The sequence below is a fragment of the Zonotrichia leucophrys genome, chromosome 12, assembly GCF_028769735.1.
Source record: "Zonotrichia leucophrys gambelii isolate GWCS_2022_RI chromosome 12, RI_Zleu_2.0, whole genome shotgun sequence".
Taxonomy (NCBI): Eukaryota; Metazoa; Chordata; class Aves; order Passeriformes; family Passerellidae; genus Zonotrichia; species Zonotrichia leucophrys.
Window position 1 is genome coordinate 17,586,050 of NC_088182.1, and position 14,756 is coordinate 17,600,805.

Sequence of the window (14,756 nt, forward strand, 5' to 3'; positions counted from 1 at the left end):
AGTCCCTGTCCAGGTGATTACAACCACTTTTTGAAAATTAACCACCTCCAATGCCATGGGAATGTCACTCACCTGGACCAGAGCATGGTGGATGTCAACATTTGAAATTCAGCTGCTTTCACCAGAGAGGGATTCCCTGAAGAAGTTGAGGAACAAACAAAATGCTACAAAATTGGTCTTTTCAGGAACAGAAATGCAGCACCAGGGTTTTTATTGCTGTGAAGGATTTCCTTGGGGTTATGGTCCTAAAAAAGGTCGGGATGCTTGGAAGGAAGGCAGGACGTGGCCAGAGGTTTGATTCTGCCTCACACACACCAATTCCTGTCTCAGCAGGCAATACAGAGGCTTAGGAACACACCTGTGATTTAAGAGCACTTTATTGTTCTTTAAGGCTACTTTTAAGTACAAAAAAAAAAGATGGCCTGCCAAACCTTTTTTTTTTTTTTTTTTCCAGGTGAAACAAGGCCACAAAAGAATGGTATATTACAGATTTACAAACACAGAGAGAATCTTTCAAACTGAACTGTAGATAACCTGGCTCTGTGAAGAAGATGATGGTGAGTTCAGTTTCGTGTCCTTCCACCTCCCCCCAACCCTTTGGCTTTCGTGACATTGTTGTGCCCAGTGTTTGCTGTACTGGACGTAGCACATTAAACTTTATTGCCCTCAAATCCATTTACCTATCTCAGATAAGTAAATGTAACCTTGTAAAACAGCTATTATTGAAAATATTAGCTTTAAAAAACATTATCTTATTTGTGTTTACAAAGAAATAGAGGAGTCACATTTTCCACAGAGTCCATCTACAGTATTAGTATTGACTGTTATACTGCTCAGTAGCCTGTAGCAATAACAAACGAGTGGCTATTAATGCTAATGCAGTGTCCTCATAGAATAACTGTGTTCCTGCACTTTTTACTGTATTACAGACAAATCTACAACAAAAAAAAAAAAAAAGATCAACTTTTTTCTCCAAACAAATGAACAAAAAAAGAAAAAAAAAAAAGAATGATTACAATAAAGGAAAAGGGAAAAAATTAAATAGCTACATATCATTAACAAATTAATTGTTCCTCAAAAAATACCTACAAATTTCTCTGTACATTCTTTACGCACAGCGTAACGATGGTCTTAAAGTTACCTATATAAAAAAGTGTTCTTTTAACAATCTTCCTACAGAGAGTAGGGTACTGAATGCCAAAGCAAGGAAGCATTGACTACCCAGTAAGATGGTAGTGAAATGTGTAAAACTGGGGGGTTTAGGTGTTGGATTGGGGTTTTTTTGTGTTTTTTTTTTTTTTATTTTTTTACAGAAAATTGAGCAGCCACCTTCTCACCAAGAGTAAGAGCCAATCTCCCGATCTCTTTCTACCCTGCACCTTTTCCAAATTAAATAGCTTAACTTTAAAAAAAAAAAACAAAACAAACCAAAAAAAGCATAAAATAAAAGCCACAATGGACCCAATACTGTAACATAGTCCATAATACATCACGTGGAGTTCATCTTCCAACCAGTTCTCACTTCCTACACTGAGCCCAGACTTTCAGGGAGCCCAGCATAAAAACCAAGGCCTGGCTGCAACTGTCCTGGGAAGATGGAATGTACTGGGGAGAGTAGTTACACTTAACAAGAAGAAAGAGAAGCTCTTAGCACTAGCACAGCTGTGGTTTTATGCCTGCCTCTACTGCCTAATTTCTAGTTAGTAGCTATTAATATAGCAAATGATAATAAATGCAGTAATACCTGTATAAAACCTACTGGAGGAATGTATGCTGCGACTCGGCGTAGGCTGATGGGTAGGCTTTAAAAAAAAACCAACCAAAATAAAAGAAACAAAGGGAAAGATCATCTTTGACAAACTGTAACAATCTGTTGTCCAGGCAGGATGTGTGAGGGTAGCAGTTCCTGCAGCTAGTTCAGGGTGGGGTTGGGAAGCAGATCCCTGTGAAGCAGCAGTGCTGCACGAGGCCTGTCCTGAGCTGCCCTCGGTGCCGCTGCCACTAAAGTGAATAGCAAATACAAATATCATAGAGTACAACTGTACCAGCAGTAAGTATATCTAGGGTTGTTACTGACAAAAATAAACTAATTCTGAAGAGAAGCTAATAAGTATTATGATTCTTACTGTCTATACATTAATAGATACCAGCTATTTTTCATAAAACATGCATCGTTAAGCACTATGGAACCCTCCAACCTCAGCTCTATTCTAACAAACTGCAGTGTTTAGGAAAAAATGCCCGTGTTCTGTAAATTATGCAGTCCAGTTGCAAGCACTAAGCACCTGAAATCTAAAGAGAGAAAGACCTATAACCTGTATGAGACTTCCCCTTCCAAAGCTGTTTTGCTCTAAGAAAAAAATCAAACTGATAGAAATGTCATCCTTAAACCCTTTTTTCAGCAGTTTGCCCTCAAAATATTTAGCCTCTTCCAGAAAGTTGCTGTGCAACTTCAGTCCTCCTCCAATAGTGCAAATCATACATGACAGTTCTTTTCAAGTATATACATACAAAATTACTTCACAGAGGGAAAAAAAAAAAAAAAAAAAGCAATGTAAGCAAACCAGACAAATTCTAGTCTTGAGAAAAGCTAAGAAAAGCATAAAAAGCACTTGGGTCAACCAACTAAGTGTAATGGCTTTTGTGGATTAGCGTGCATTATTTTTTTAAGGGGCAGCAGATTTGCATCAGAGGTTTCTTTGGTAATTGAGGCAGGAAGAAAAGGATGCTACATCGTATGAATCTTTATGAAATAGTTCCTGCTATCATCTTTAAGGGCACCCTTTTACAAAAACAACAACAAAAAAAAAAAACCAACAAAGTGAGTACACCAAACCGTGTGCTGCAAACTAACCTCCCCTCCCCAGCACTAGTGAAGCACTTGTTCCAAGCTCAGTCAAAGCATGCAGCTGCCGGCGGGAAGGGCTCTGTCCTCAGGAGGCCACCGAGGGCGAGTGGTTGTGGCTGACCATGTGTGAGGAGGGCGACGCCCGGCCCCGCCGCGCCTCGGGGCTGCCGCCCACGGCGTCCTTGGCAGCCTTGATCTGCAGCCACGTGTCCCCCAGGGCTTTGGCAAAGTGATCATCCACCGAGCCCGTGATGGACACCGAGTTCGCCACCGGCTCCGGCTCCTTGTAGTTCTTGCCCAGGCTCCTGCGGAAGTGCTCCTCCACCACCGGGTCACACGCAGTGGTGGCTGTGGGGACAGCAGCACACAGGGGCACTTCAGACTCTGCACACTGCACCTCGTGCTGCTTTCTCTCACATATCTTGAAATGGCTTGGCTTGGAGGGAGCTTAATGCTCAACCACCCCTAACCACACCTTCCAGGGTTCCAGGCTGCTCCCAGCCCCAGTGTCCAACCGGGCCTTGGGCACTGCCAGGGATCCAGGGGCAGCCACAGCAGCCAGGGCCTGCCCACCCTCAGGAACAATTCCTTCCCAATACCCCATCCATCCCTGCCTCAGGGCCTGCCCACCCTCAGGAGCAATTCCTTCCCAATATCCCATCCATCCCTGCCCACCCTCAGGAACAATTCCTTCCCAATATCCCATCCATCCCTGCCTCAGGGCCTGCCCACCCTCAGGAACAATTCCTTCCCAATATCCCATCCATCCCTGCCTCAGGGCCTGCCCACCCTCAGGAACAATTCCTTCCCAATATCCCATCCATCCCTGCCCACCCTCAGGAACAATTCCTTCCCAATATCCCATCCATCCCTGCCCACCCTCAGGAACAATTCCTTCCCCATATCCCATCCATCCCTGCCCACCCTCAGGAACAATTCCTTCCCAATATCCCATCCATCCCTGCCCTCAGGGCCTGCCCACCCTCAGGAACAATTCCTTCCCCATATCCCATCCAAACCTGCCCTCAGGGTTGGATGGGATATTGGAAGGAAAAACCAAACCAATATTGGTTTTTCAATTGATATTGGTTGGAAAAACCAAGCCAACACCTAAGCCCCCCAGTTTTACACATTTCATCCTCCCAGGAACAATTCCTTCCCAATATCCCACCCAACCCTCCCCTCAGGGCCTGCCCACCCTCCCAGGAACAATTCCTTCCCAATTTCCCATCCATCCCTGCCCTCAGGGCCTGCCCACCCTCCCAGGAACAATTCCTTCCCCATATCCCACCCATCCCTGCCCACCCTCAGGAACAATTCCTTCCCAATATCCCATCCAAACCTGCCCTCAGGGTTGGATGGGATATTCGAAGGAAAAACCAAACCAATATTGGTTTTTCAATTGATATTGGTTGGAAAAACCAAGCCAACACCTAAGCCCCCCAGTTTTACACATTTCACCCTCACAGAAATAATTCCTTCCCAATATCCCATTCAATCCTGCCCTCAGGGCCATGGGAAGCCATTCCCCTTATCCCACCACTCCATCCCTTGTCCCCAGTCCCTCCCCAGCTCTCCTGGAGCCTTTTTAGGATCTGGAAGGGGTCTGAGCTCTCCCCAGGGCCTTCTACACCCCTCCATCTCAGGGGAGAGGATTCCAAGCCCCAAATCATCTCCCCTGTAGCTTAATGCCCTGTCACTACAAGTCCCCATCACTAAGATGACCTTCCTCACACCCTTACAGACCTGGGAGTGGACAAGGAGATGGGAAGGAAGGAGTTAAAATTAAAAAAAAAAAAGCAATGGAATTAAATATTTTTATGTTTCTGTGAGCATTTATATGTAATTGTATTTCTCCCTCAGGCAACTAACAGCTCCAGCTCCAGTTCTATGGAAACCTTCTCCCAAAACAATCACACAGAATTTATATTTAGGCTTAAATGGAGCTAATGATGTAAAGAGTTGTTTAAAATCAGCTCCCAAGGCTGCTGATAGCAGTCAGGTGTGAGGAGAGCCCATCCTAAACTGCAGCATGCCAAAAGCTGGGCTCAGGCTTTCATCTCACTCCACACTTGTGCTGGGAGCAGTCAGGGCTAAATGAATCAGTAAATGCTGTAAGATTGTTACAAAAGCCTTAAAAGGCAGGTTTTGACCAAAAACTGTAGTAATTCCTCAGACTAAATATAAGAGCACTGCAGTTTTACAGTTTAGAGTCAGTATTTGTGTGTCTTAATAAGAACTGTCTTTCCAAAAAATACATGGAACTGTTGGGATCCATGGCACAGCCCTGCTGCTTGATTGATCCTAAAATAAACCCAAGTGTCATGCACAGACACCTCTTCACCTGACAGGAACAGATCTTTTCTGGAAACACCCAGCCCTGTTCCCGTGCCCAGTGGAGCTGCTCTCCTGGGACCATTGCACCAGTTTGTGAGTTTATAACATCTGAGATCCTCAATGATTGATTTCTCCAAGAGTCTAAGGGGCTCCTTCAGCTCCCAATTCTACAACAGCTCCCAATTCTCTATCAACAGAATACTGATCTTTATAAAAATAAAATAAAAAAAAAAGCTATTTGTAGCAAAATACTAATAATTACCCTGCTTAATGTGGGCTTTAGGTTGCTGCCTCCATCAGGCTGGTATTGTTCCATGGACACATCCTGCCCTGCAAGCTGAAGCTGTGCCCAGCAGGTAAAGGGCTTGCAGGGGAAGGGCTGAGCTGCCCTGTGCTCTGTGAGCAGGGAGAGGGAGCAGGAACAGCCCAGCCCTCCCAGCCAGTGCTGCCTGAGCAGATTTCACCAAGGCACAAAGCTAAAGCTCCCTGCCTGGGTTGCTGTAGCAACTGCCCTCCAAAGGTTTTTGTGCTCTCCATGCAGAGCAGGGTGCAGGGCCCAGGCTTTGGGAGGCTGTTTGTGGCTGCAGGAAAGATTTCTGTGAGTGCAGCTGAATCCCCAGAGTCTCCTGGCCATTGAGAGAGCAGGGGAAACTACAGCTCCTAAAAACCAGCGTGGGGGGATCTGCTGGCCCTGGCTGCTGTTTGTCAGCTGGATTAAAATAAACATAATGACTAATTTGTCTGTGTGGGGTGCTTGGTTGTTTTTTTAAATAAGCTTTTCCATGCAAGAAGAAAGAACACCTCTCTCTCCCTGGCTCTGCAGCAGTACCTCCAGCTGTGGCACAGGAGCAGACAAAGGGGTGGCCATCATTTCACCTCCTTTTCTCCCTGTCAGTGTGGGCACAGTGGGGACCACTCTGCTCTGCTGGCACCCCAGTGAGGGCAGGCTGGAGGGTGGCACTGCCTTAAGGATGTGCTGGGGGTGTGTGTTCTATTGCCAGCTCTTAGAGCCAGCTGGGGCAGGTATCTTCTGTTCATTGGGCAGTTCTCTTTATCTCTCCCACAAACCCATCCTCCTTCCAGGAGATATTTTCTGTTAATGGGCCACTGAGTGTCCCTGCAGGGCTGATAAAATTCCATCATGCCATGGGGAGAAGCTCCACCCAGGGGAGGAGCCAAGCATTCCTACCTGGATACAATCTGAGGTTTGGGACACCTCAGCAGCCTTTGCCCGCTGCATTCCCAGAGAAAGACCAGGCCCATCTAAACCACCACTGGAATTTCAGAGGAAAACTCCCCCCTTGTGCAGGATCCCTGCTCCAGCAGAGCCACAGCTGGCACTGCAGGAGGGCTGAGCCCCCATGGATGGGGCTGTGCCACCTCCCTGACACACAGAGTCAGTGCCTATCCTGACTCTGGCAGTGCTGGTTTATATCACTGCATTGTATTTTCATTTCCCTAGTCGACAACTGTTACTCCTACGCCCTTATCTCTGCCTGGGAGCCCCTTCATTTCAAAAGTGTGCTAATTCAGAGGGAGGGGGTTGGAGATTTTTTCAGGGATGGCCTAGAAGGCAGCTGTGAGGAGCAGGTTCTCACAGCCTGTTTCTGTGAACAGCAGAGGTTCTCAGGTTATTTTTAATTACAGGTAAAAGTGGCAAACATGAAGGCCTTGAGAGCCTTGCACATCAGAGTTCTCAGGCAGCTTTCTCATAACAAGTGGATGTTCTATCTTTGGCTGTTTTGGGAAAGCAAGAATAATTTTGAGAACCCAAATCTTGGTATTGGAAACATAAGGAGGAGTTGGTGTGTAATCTCTGGCCTATTGTGAGCTCAGATTTTGCAATATGCATGAACTTGATTAACACTGTTATAAAAAGTGATTGATGGATTAATAAATCGGAGTCGATGCTGACCAACGCAAGGTGGGTCGTCTCCCTCCAACTTCAATAGGAGGGGGTTGACATTTCCCATTTCAGGGGAGGTTCCTGCCCCCCTCAGCAGCCCCCTGTCCCTCCCAGGCCCAGGGTGGCACTCACAGCTGGAGGGTCTCCTGTAGGCAGCCCCGGAGCAGGCGCTGTGGGCGATGGGGCAGTGGGACAGGTTGCAGTTGCGGTTGTTGGCAGAGGCACAGGTGATCACAGAGGGACGGTTCTGGGGGGACACAAGCGCAGGGGCACACTCAGCACAGCAATTCAACCCTCTGCACATCAACCACCAAATATTCCGGTGATTCTTGGATTAAAAATGAAAATTCACATCACATTTCCACAGCGGTTCTTATGTACGTGAACAGAAAAAGGGCAGCGTGAAGGTAAATCTTAAAAATAATTTTACACTAATTCTTGCAATTTCACAGTAATTAAACCCATAAGCTATCCAATTCATATTAAACCCATAAATCATCCAATTCATATTAAACCCCTAAATATTCAGCTGTTTCCTTGATTAAAAGTGAAAATCCACATTGCATTTCCACAGCGGTTCTTATGTACGTGAACAGAAAAAGGGCAGCGTGAAGGTAAATCTTAAAAATAATTGTTGCAATCTCACAGCAATTAAACCCATAAATCATCCAATTCATATTAAACCCCTAAATATTCAGTTGTTTCTTTAATTAAAAGTGAAAATCCACATCACATTTCCACAGCGGTTCTTATGTACGCAAACAGAAAAAGAGCAATGTGAAGGCAAAACTTAAATATAATTTTACACTGATTGTTGCAATTTCACAGCAAATAAATCCATAAATTATCTAATTCATATTAAACCCCTAAATATTCAGTTGTTTCTCTGATTAAAAATAAAAATCCACAGTGGTTCTTATGTATGTGAACAGAAAAAGGAGAAAGGAAAAGTGAGAAAGTAAAACTTAAAAAAAATTTTACACTGATTGTTGCAAGTTTACAGCAAATAAATCCATAAACTATCCAATTCATATTAAACCCATAAACTATCTAATTCATATTAAACCCCTAAATATTCAGCTGTTTCTTTAATTAAAAATTAAAATCCACATCATATTTCCACAAAGGTTCTTATGTAAGTGAACAGAAAAAGGGCAGTGTGAAGGAAAACCTTAAAAATAATTTTATACTGATTGTTGCAACTTCACAGCCATGACAATTAAATTCATAAACTCTCCAATTCATATTAAATCCCTAAATATTCAGCTGTTTCTTGGATTAAAAATGAAAATCCAAATCACATTTCCAAAATGGTTCTTATGTAAGTGAACAGAAAAAGGGCAGTGTGAAGGTAAATCTTAAAAATAATTTTACACTGATTGTTGCAACTTCACAGCAATTAAACCCATAAACTATCCAATTCATATTAATCCCATAAATCATCCAATTCATATTAAACCCCCAAATATTCAGTTGTTTCCTTGATTAAAAGTGAAAATCCAAATCACATTTCCACAGCGGTTCTTATGTACGTGAACAGAAAAAGGGCAGCGTGAAGGTAAATTTTAAAAATAATTGTTGCAATCTCACAGCAATTAAATCCATAAATTATCTAATTCTTATTAAACTCCCAAATATTCAGCTGTTTCTTGGATTAAAAATAAAAATCCACATTACATTTCCACAGAGGTTCTTATGTACGTGAACAGAAAAAGGGCAGCGTGAAGGTAAATCTTAAAAATAATTTTACACTGACTGTTGCAACTTCACAGCCATGACAATTAAATTCATAAACTGTCCAATTCATATTAAACCCCTAAATATTCAGCTGTTTCTTTAATTAAAAGTGAAAATCCACATCACATTTCCACAGCGGTTCTTATGTACGCAAGCAGAAAAAGAGCAATGTGAAGGCAAAACTTAAATATAATTTTACACTGATTGTTGCAATTTCACAGCAAATAAATCCATAAATTATCTAATTCATATTAAACCCCTAAATATTCAGTTGTTTCTCTGATTAAAAATAAAAATAAAAATCCACATCACATTTCCACAGTGGTTCTTATGTATGTGAACAGAAAAAGGAGAAAGGAAAAGTGAGAAAGTAAAACTTAAAAGTAATTTTACACTGATTGTTGTAACTTCACAGCAAATAAACCCATAAACTATCCAATTCATATTAAACCCATAAACTATCTAATTCATATTAAACCCCTAAATATTCAGCTGTTTCTATGATTAAAAATGAAAATCCACATCATATTTCCACAAAGGTTCTTATGTAAGTGAACAGAAAAAGGGCAGTGTGAAGGAAAACCTTAAAAATAATTTTATACTGATTGTTGCAACTTCTCAGCCATGGCAATTAAATTCATAAACTATCCAATTCATATTAAATTCATAAACCATCCAATTCATATTAAACCCCTAATTATTCAGCTGTTTCTTTAATTAAAAATTAAAATCCACATCACATTTCCATAACGGTTCTTATGTAAGTGAACAGAACAAGGGCAGTGCAAAGGTAAATCTTAAAAACAATTTACACTGATTGTTGTAACTTCACAGCAAATAAATGCATAAACTATCTAATTCTTATTAAACCCCCAAATATTCAGCTGTTTCTTGGATTAAAAATAAAAATCCACCTTACATTTCCAAAATGGCTCTTATGTAAGTGGACTGCAAAAGGGCAGTGTAAAAGTAAAACTTATAAACAATTTTACACTGATTGTTGTAACTTCACAGCAAATAAATCCATAAACTATCTAATTCTTATTAAACCCCCAAATATTCAGCTGTTTCTTGGATTAAAAATAAAAATCTACATCACATTTCCACAGTGGTTCTTATGTACGTGAACAGAAAAAGGGCAGTGCAAAGGTAAACTTAAAAATAATTTTAAAAATAATTGTTGTAACTTCACAGCAAATAAATCCATAAACTATCTAATTCTTATTAAACCCCAAATATTCAGCTTTTTCTTTTATTAAAAGTAAAAATCTACATCACATTTCTGCAATGGTTGTTATGCAAATGTACAGAAAAATGGCAGTGCGAAGGTAAATCTTAAAATTAATTTTACACTGATTGTTGCAACTTCATAGCCATGGCAACTAAATTAATAAATTATCCAATTCATATTAAGCCCCTAAATATCCAGCTGTTTCTTTGATTAAAAAATAAAAATCAATTTTAAAAAATCCATTGCATTTCCCTAGAGGTTATTTCAGTGAACAGAAAAATGGCAGCGTGAAAGCAGAACTCTGAAGTGATTTTACAGTGATTGTGTCACCTGCACTGAGTTCCACATCAACACAAGAAATGTTTGTTTCATTCTGTGGCCACACATAGAAGGGCTTTGCAGATTTTCCAGGTTTTTTATTATCTGGGTGTTATAATTTTTATTCAGAAGTTGAGTTTTCCCAGCCCTACCCCTGTATTGCCCAGTGCATCCTAATCCCATGGGATGCACAATAAATATGAAGAACTCTGAGCCAGCCTGGACCACAAATTCTTTCTTGTTGGAACTCACCTGCCTTTCCAACAGGTGAATTAATTAATGCTTAATTAACTTCACTGTCATTCTCAGCACATGCAAATTCCCCAAAATGTCTATTCACAGCTGCATGACATTACAACTCCTCCATCTGTGCTTTAAGTGTAACATAAAATTCTCTTTTCAGAGTTGTTTACTATGGATATTTACACAAAGCCTTGGGAAAAGAAATGTCCCAGTTTCTCCAGGTGGCTGAAGGGAAATAAAACAGGTATTGGAATAAATATTTGATGATGCAAGGAGTCCATTATACTCAATGCAAATTAAGTAGTAAGTGTTCAAAAGATTAACAGAACTGATAGAATTGAATTTCTTGAAAATTTTACCCACAAAAAAATCACCTACTCCCATAAAAAGTCAGTAAGAAAGGAAAAAAATTTCCCTTCTTTGGTGGTGCTTTAGGCAGAGTAAGAGCAAGAACAGTAAAGTCAAAGAGCTGAGCTTTCCAGGGAAGTTTAACATCATTTTTGCCAGGCCAAAACAGCAATGAGCTTTTTTACCTCTTACTGCATTGGCAGCAAAGTAGAAAAAAAAGTAAATCAAGCAAAAGAGAAGAATGATTTGATTTTTCTGTAAACAGCTCACATGTGGGAGTAATTATTTTCTGTAGGGGCGAGGATTCTGTGCTTCTCAGAAGTGGTTTTTGAGAAAGGCATGAATTTAATTCTCTTCAGAAGAGTTTGTTGGACATGCAGGAGGTGGGGAGCAGAGATAATAATATATCAGGTAATAATATATCAGAAATGCACATGCCAACACCTTGAAAAACCCAATAAGGGTTCCTTAACCTCTGCTATGGTTCTGTGTGCATAGAATATAGAAACTTTTATAAAAATATTGAGATAAAGTCAGAATTTAGTAATAATCACTAACTATATCAGCTGAATAACATGTCCTGCTGCAAATAAGGTATTCTTCTCCTACCTGTTTTATTAGAAATGAAATCTCATTCTACATGTTAAGGTTAAAAAAATCCCCAAAACAAGGAATTATCAAACTAGGATTTATTTTTTTCAGTACACTTTTTATTTTGTATGATTTCTACTCTGTGTTCTTAGCAAGGCCTTGCCCCAATGTCTTGTTTTCCCAAAAAAATGATTGTAATCTGGTTCAAAATCGAGCAGAGAGGGACCCAGGGAAGGCAGAGCTTGGCTGCCTGAGCCAGTTGAATTTCTCAGAGCTGCAGCTCATCACAGCTCAATTCCCTGCTTTGTTTCCACTTGTAGGAGGGATAAAAGTGAGGAAACTGCCCTTGCCTACAGAAATGGCTCAGCTTTGCCCTTCTGCAGCAAAACAAATGGCACCTGCAAGGTGGCAAAGCAAAGAACCACCACCAAAAAATCCCTGAGCCAGGCACACTCTGAATTCCCTGTGAAAACACAGCTATTCCCTAATAAAAACTCCTGCATTCTCAAATACAAATTCATGCATTCCCAAATATTCCCAAATAAAACTCATACATTCCCAAATAAAATTCATGCATTCCCAAATACAATTTGTGCATTCCTAAATACAAACTCATGCATTCCCAAATACAACTCCTGCATTCCAAAATAAAACAACTGCATTCTCAAATAAAATGCATGCATTCCCAAATACAACACATGCATTCCCAAATACAACTCATAAATTCCCAAATAAAATACATACATTCCTAAATACAACTCATCCACTCCCAAATAAAATTTGTGCATTCCCAAATAAAATTCATGCATTCCCAAACACAACTCCTGCATTCCCAAATACAAACTCATGCATTCCCAAATACGATGCAAGCATTCCCAAATATTTCCAAATAAAATTTGTGCATTCCCAAATAAAAACTCACACATTCCCAAATACAACTCTTGCATTCCCAAATACAATTCATGCATTCCCAAATACAACACAGGCATTCCCAAATACAATTCATGCATTCCTAAATACAACACAGGCATTCCCAAATACAAACTCACACATTCCCAAATACAATGCATGCATTCCTAAATAAAGCTCACACATTCCCAAATATTTCCAAATAAAATTCATGCATTCCCAAATACAACTCCTAGATTCCCAAATAAAATTCATGCATTCCCAAATAAAAATTCCTGCATTCTCAAATAAAAACTCCAGCATTCCCAAATATTCCCAAATAAAACACATGGATTTCCAAATAAAAACTCACACATCCCTAAATATGATTCATGCATTCCCAAATAAAACCTATGCATTCCCAAATAAAATTCATGCATTCCCAAATACAACTCATGCATTCCCAAATATTCCCAAATACAACTCCTGCATTCCCAAATATTCTCAAATAAAATTCATGCATTCCCAAATACAACTCCTGCATTCCCAAATATTCCCAAATAAAACCTATGCATTCCCAAATACAACTCCTACATTCCCAAATATTCCCAAATACAACTCCTGCATTCCCAAATAAAACCTATGCATTCCCAAATAAAATCCATGCATTCCTAAATACAACACATGCATTCCAAATAAAAACTCACCCATTCCCAAATACAATTGAATGCATTCCCAAATACAATTTCTGCATTCTCAAATAAAACTTATGCATTCCTAAATACAACACATGCATTCCCAATAAAAACTCACACATCCCTAAATATGATTCATGCATTCCCAAATACAACTCCTGCACTCCCAAATATTCCCAAATAAAACATGCATTCCCAAATAAAATCCATGCATTCCTTAATACAACACAGGCATTCCCAAATACAACTCATGTATTTCCAAATACAATGCATGCATTCCCAAATAAAAACTCACACATTCCCAAATACAACTCCTGCATTCCCAAATAAAACCTATGCATTCCCAAATAAAATCCATGCATTCCTAAATACAACACATGCATTCCCAATAAAAACTCACACATCCCTAAATATGATTCATGCATTCCCAAATACAACTCCTGCATTCCCAAATATTCTCAAATAAAATTCATGCATTCCCAAATACAACTCCTGCATTCCCAAATATTCCCAAATAAAATTCATGCATTCCCAAATAAAACCTATGCATTCCCAAATAAAATCCATGCATTCCCAAATACAACTCCTGCATTCCCAAATATTCCCAAATCAAATTCATGCATTCCCCAATACAACTGCTGCCTTCCCAAGCTTGGGGCTGTCCCAGGGAATGCCACGATGAGCCTGTGCCACTCAGGGTGCATTGTTAACCCCGTGCTGCCCGAGGAGCAGCCTGTGCCTGTCCCCAGAGCCCTCCCCGTGCCCATGGCCCGATCCCAGTGCCAGCCCCGTACCTGCTGCCGCTCCACGCTGCTCAGGCTGGGGGAGATGCCCACTGTCCTGGCTGCATCCAGGCTGTTTTTGGTCAGTGCTAGGGGCTGCTCCATGCTCAGGCTGGGGATGGAGGAGTACATGTGGTTGGCGTGCAGGCTGACGGTGGGCGCGGCCGCCCGCTCGATGGGGCTGCGGCTGCGCTCGCGGTGCTCCTTGCGGTAATCGCCGTTGGCAGGCTTGCTTCTGCAGGGGCAAACAGGGACAGGGGTTGGTGTGCTTCCAGGCTGCCCTGAGACACCCAGCCTTCCAGCAGCCCTGGCAGGAGGGCACCTTGCCAGGGGGAATGCCCCCAACCCCCACATCTGCCAGGTGTGCCAACCTGGCGGAGCTCAGTGCATCCCTCTGGGGGCCCAGAGTAGTCAGAACCCCACCAGGGGGCTCAAATCCCCAAACCTGAGGATTTGATTGTGACCCCTGAAGCAAGTTGCCAGCTCTGTATGAGGACCTGAAAGTCACAGAGGTTTGAACAGTATAATAATACAATAATCACAGGGTGAAAATGTAGACTTTATTGGAATGGGGGTTGTGGGGACAAGATGGAGGAACCTGGGCATGTCCAGCCTTCCTTCTTCTTCTTCTTCTTCTTCTTCTCCATTTTCTGCAGTGATGTTGGCACTTTGGGATTGGTTTAGAGTAGAAGCTCACTGTCTAACACAGGTGATAGGTATTGGGAATTAAATGTAAATATGTTATATGGAGTTTGTAGTATAAAAGGACAACACAGAGTGCCTGTGGCTGCCCTGCTGAGCAGATCTCGGCTGGGCAGAAAGAAAATTTGAT

At 41.4% G+C, this 14,756-nt stretch overlaps 1 protein-coding gene across 4 annotated transcripts in view; it reads right to left on the minus strand.

Annotated features, from left to right (window-relative positions):
* Positions 1–359: 359 nt before the first annotated feature.
* The window catches only part of VGLL4 (vestigial like family member 4), a 110,566-nt gene continuing 96,169 nt past the window's right edge, over positions 360–14,756 (minus strand). For all 4 annotated transcript variants that reach the window (XM_064724018.1, XM_064724017.1, XM_064724019.1 and 1 more), the window contains 3 exons: positions 13,937–14,159; positions 7,224–7,338; positions 360–3,196 (listed from right to left, as the gene is read on the minus strand). In XM_064724018.1, coding sequence (XP_064580088.1) covers positions 2,934–3,196; positions 7,224–7,338; positions 13,937–14,159 — 601 coding nt within the window. In that variant the 3' untranslated portion in view covers positions 360–2,933. The remainder of the gene's footprint in view (positions 3,197–7,223; positions 7,339–13,936; positions 14,160–14,756) is intronic.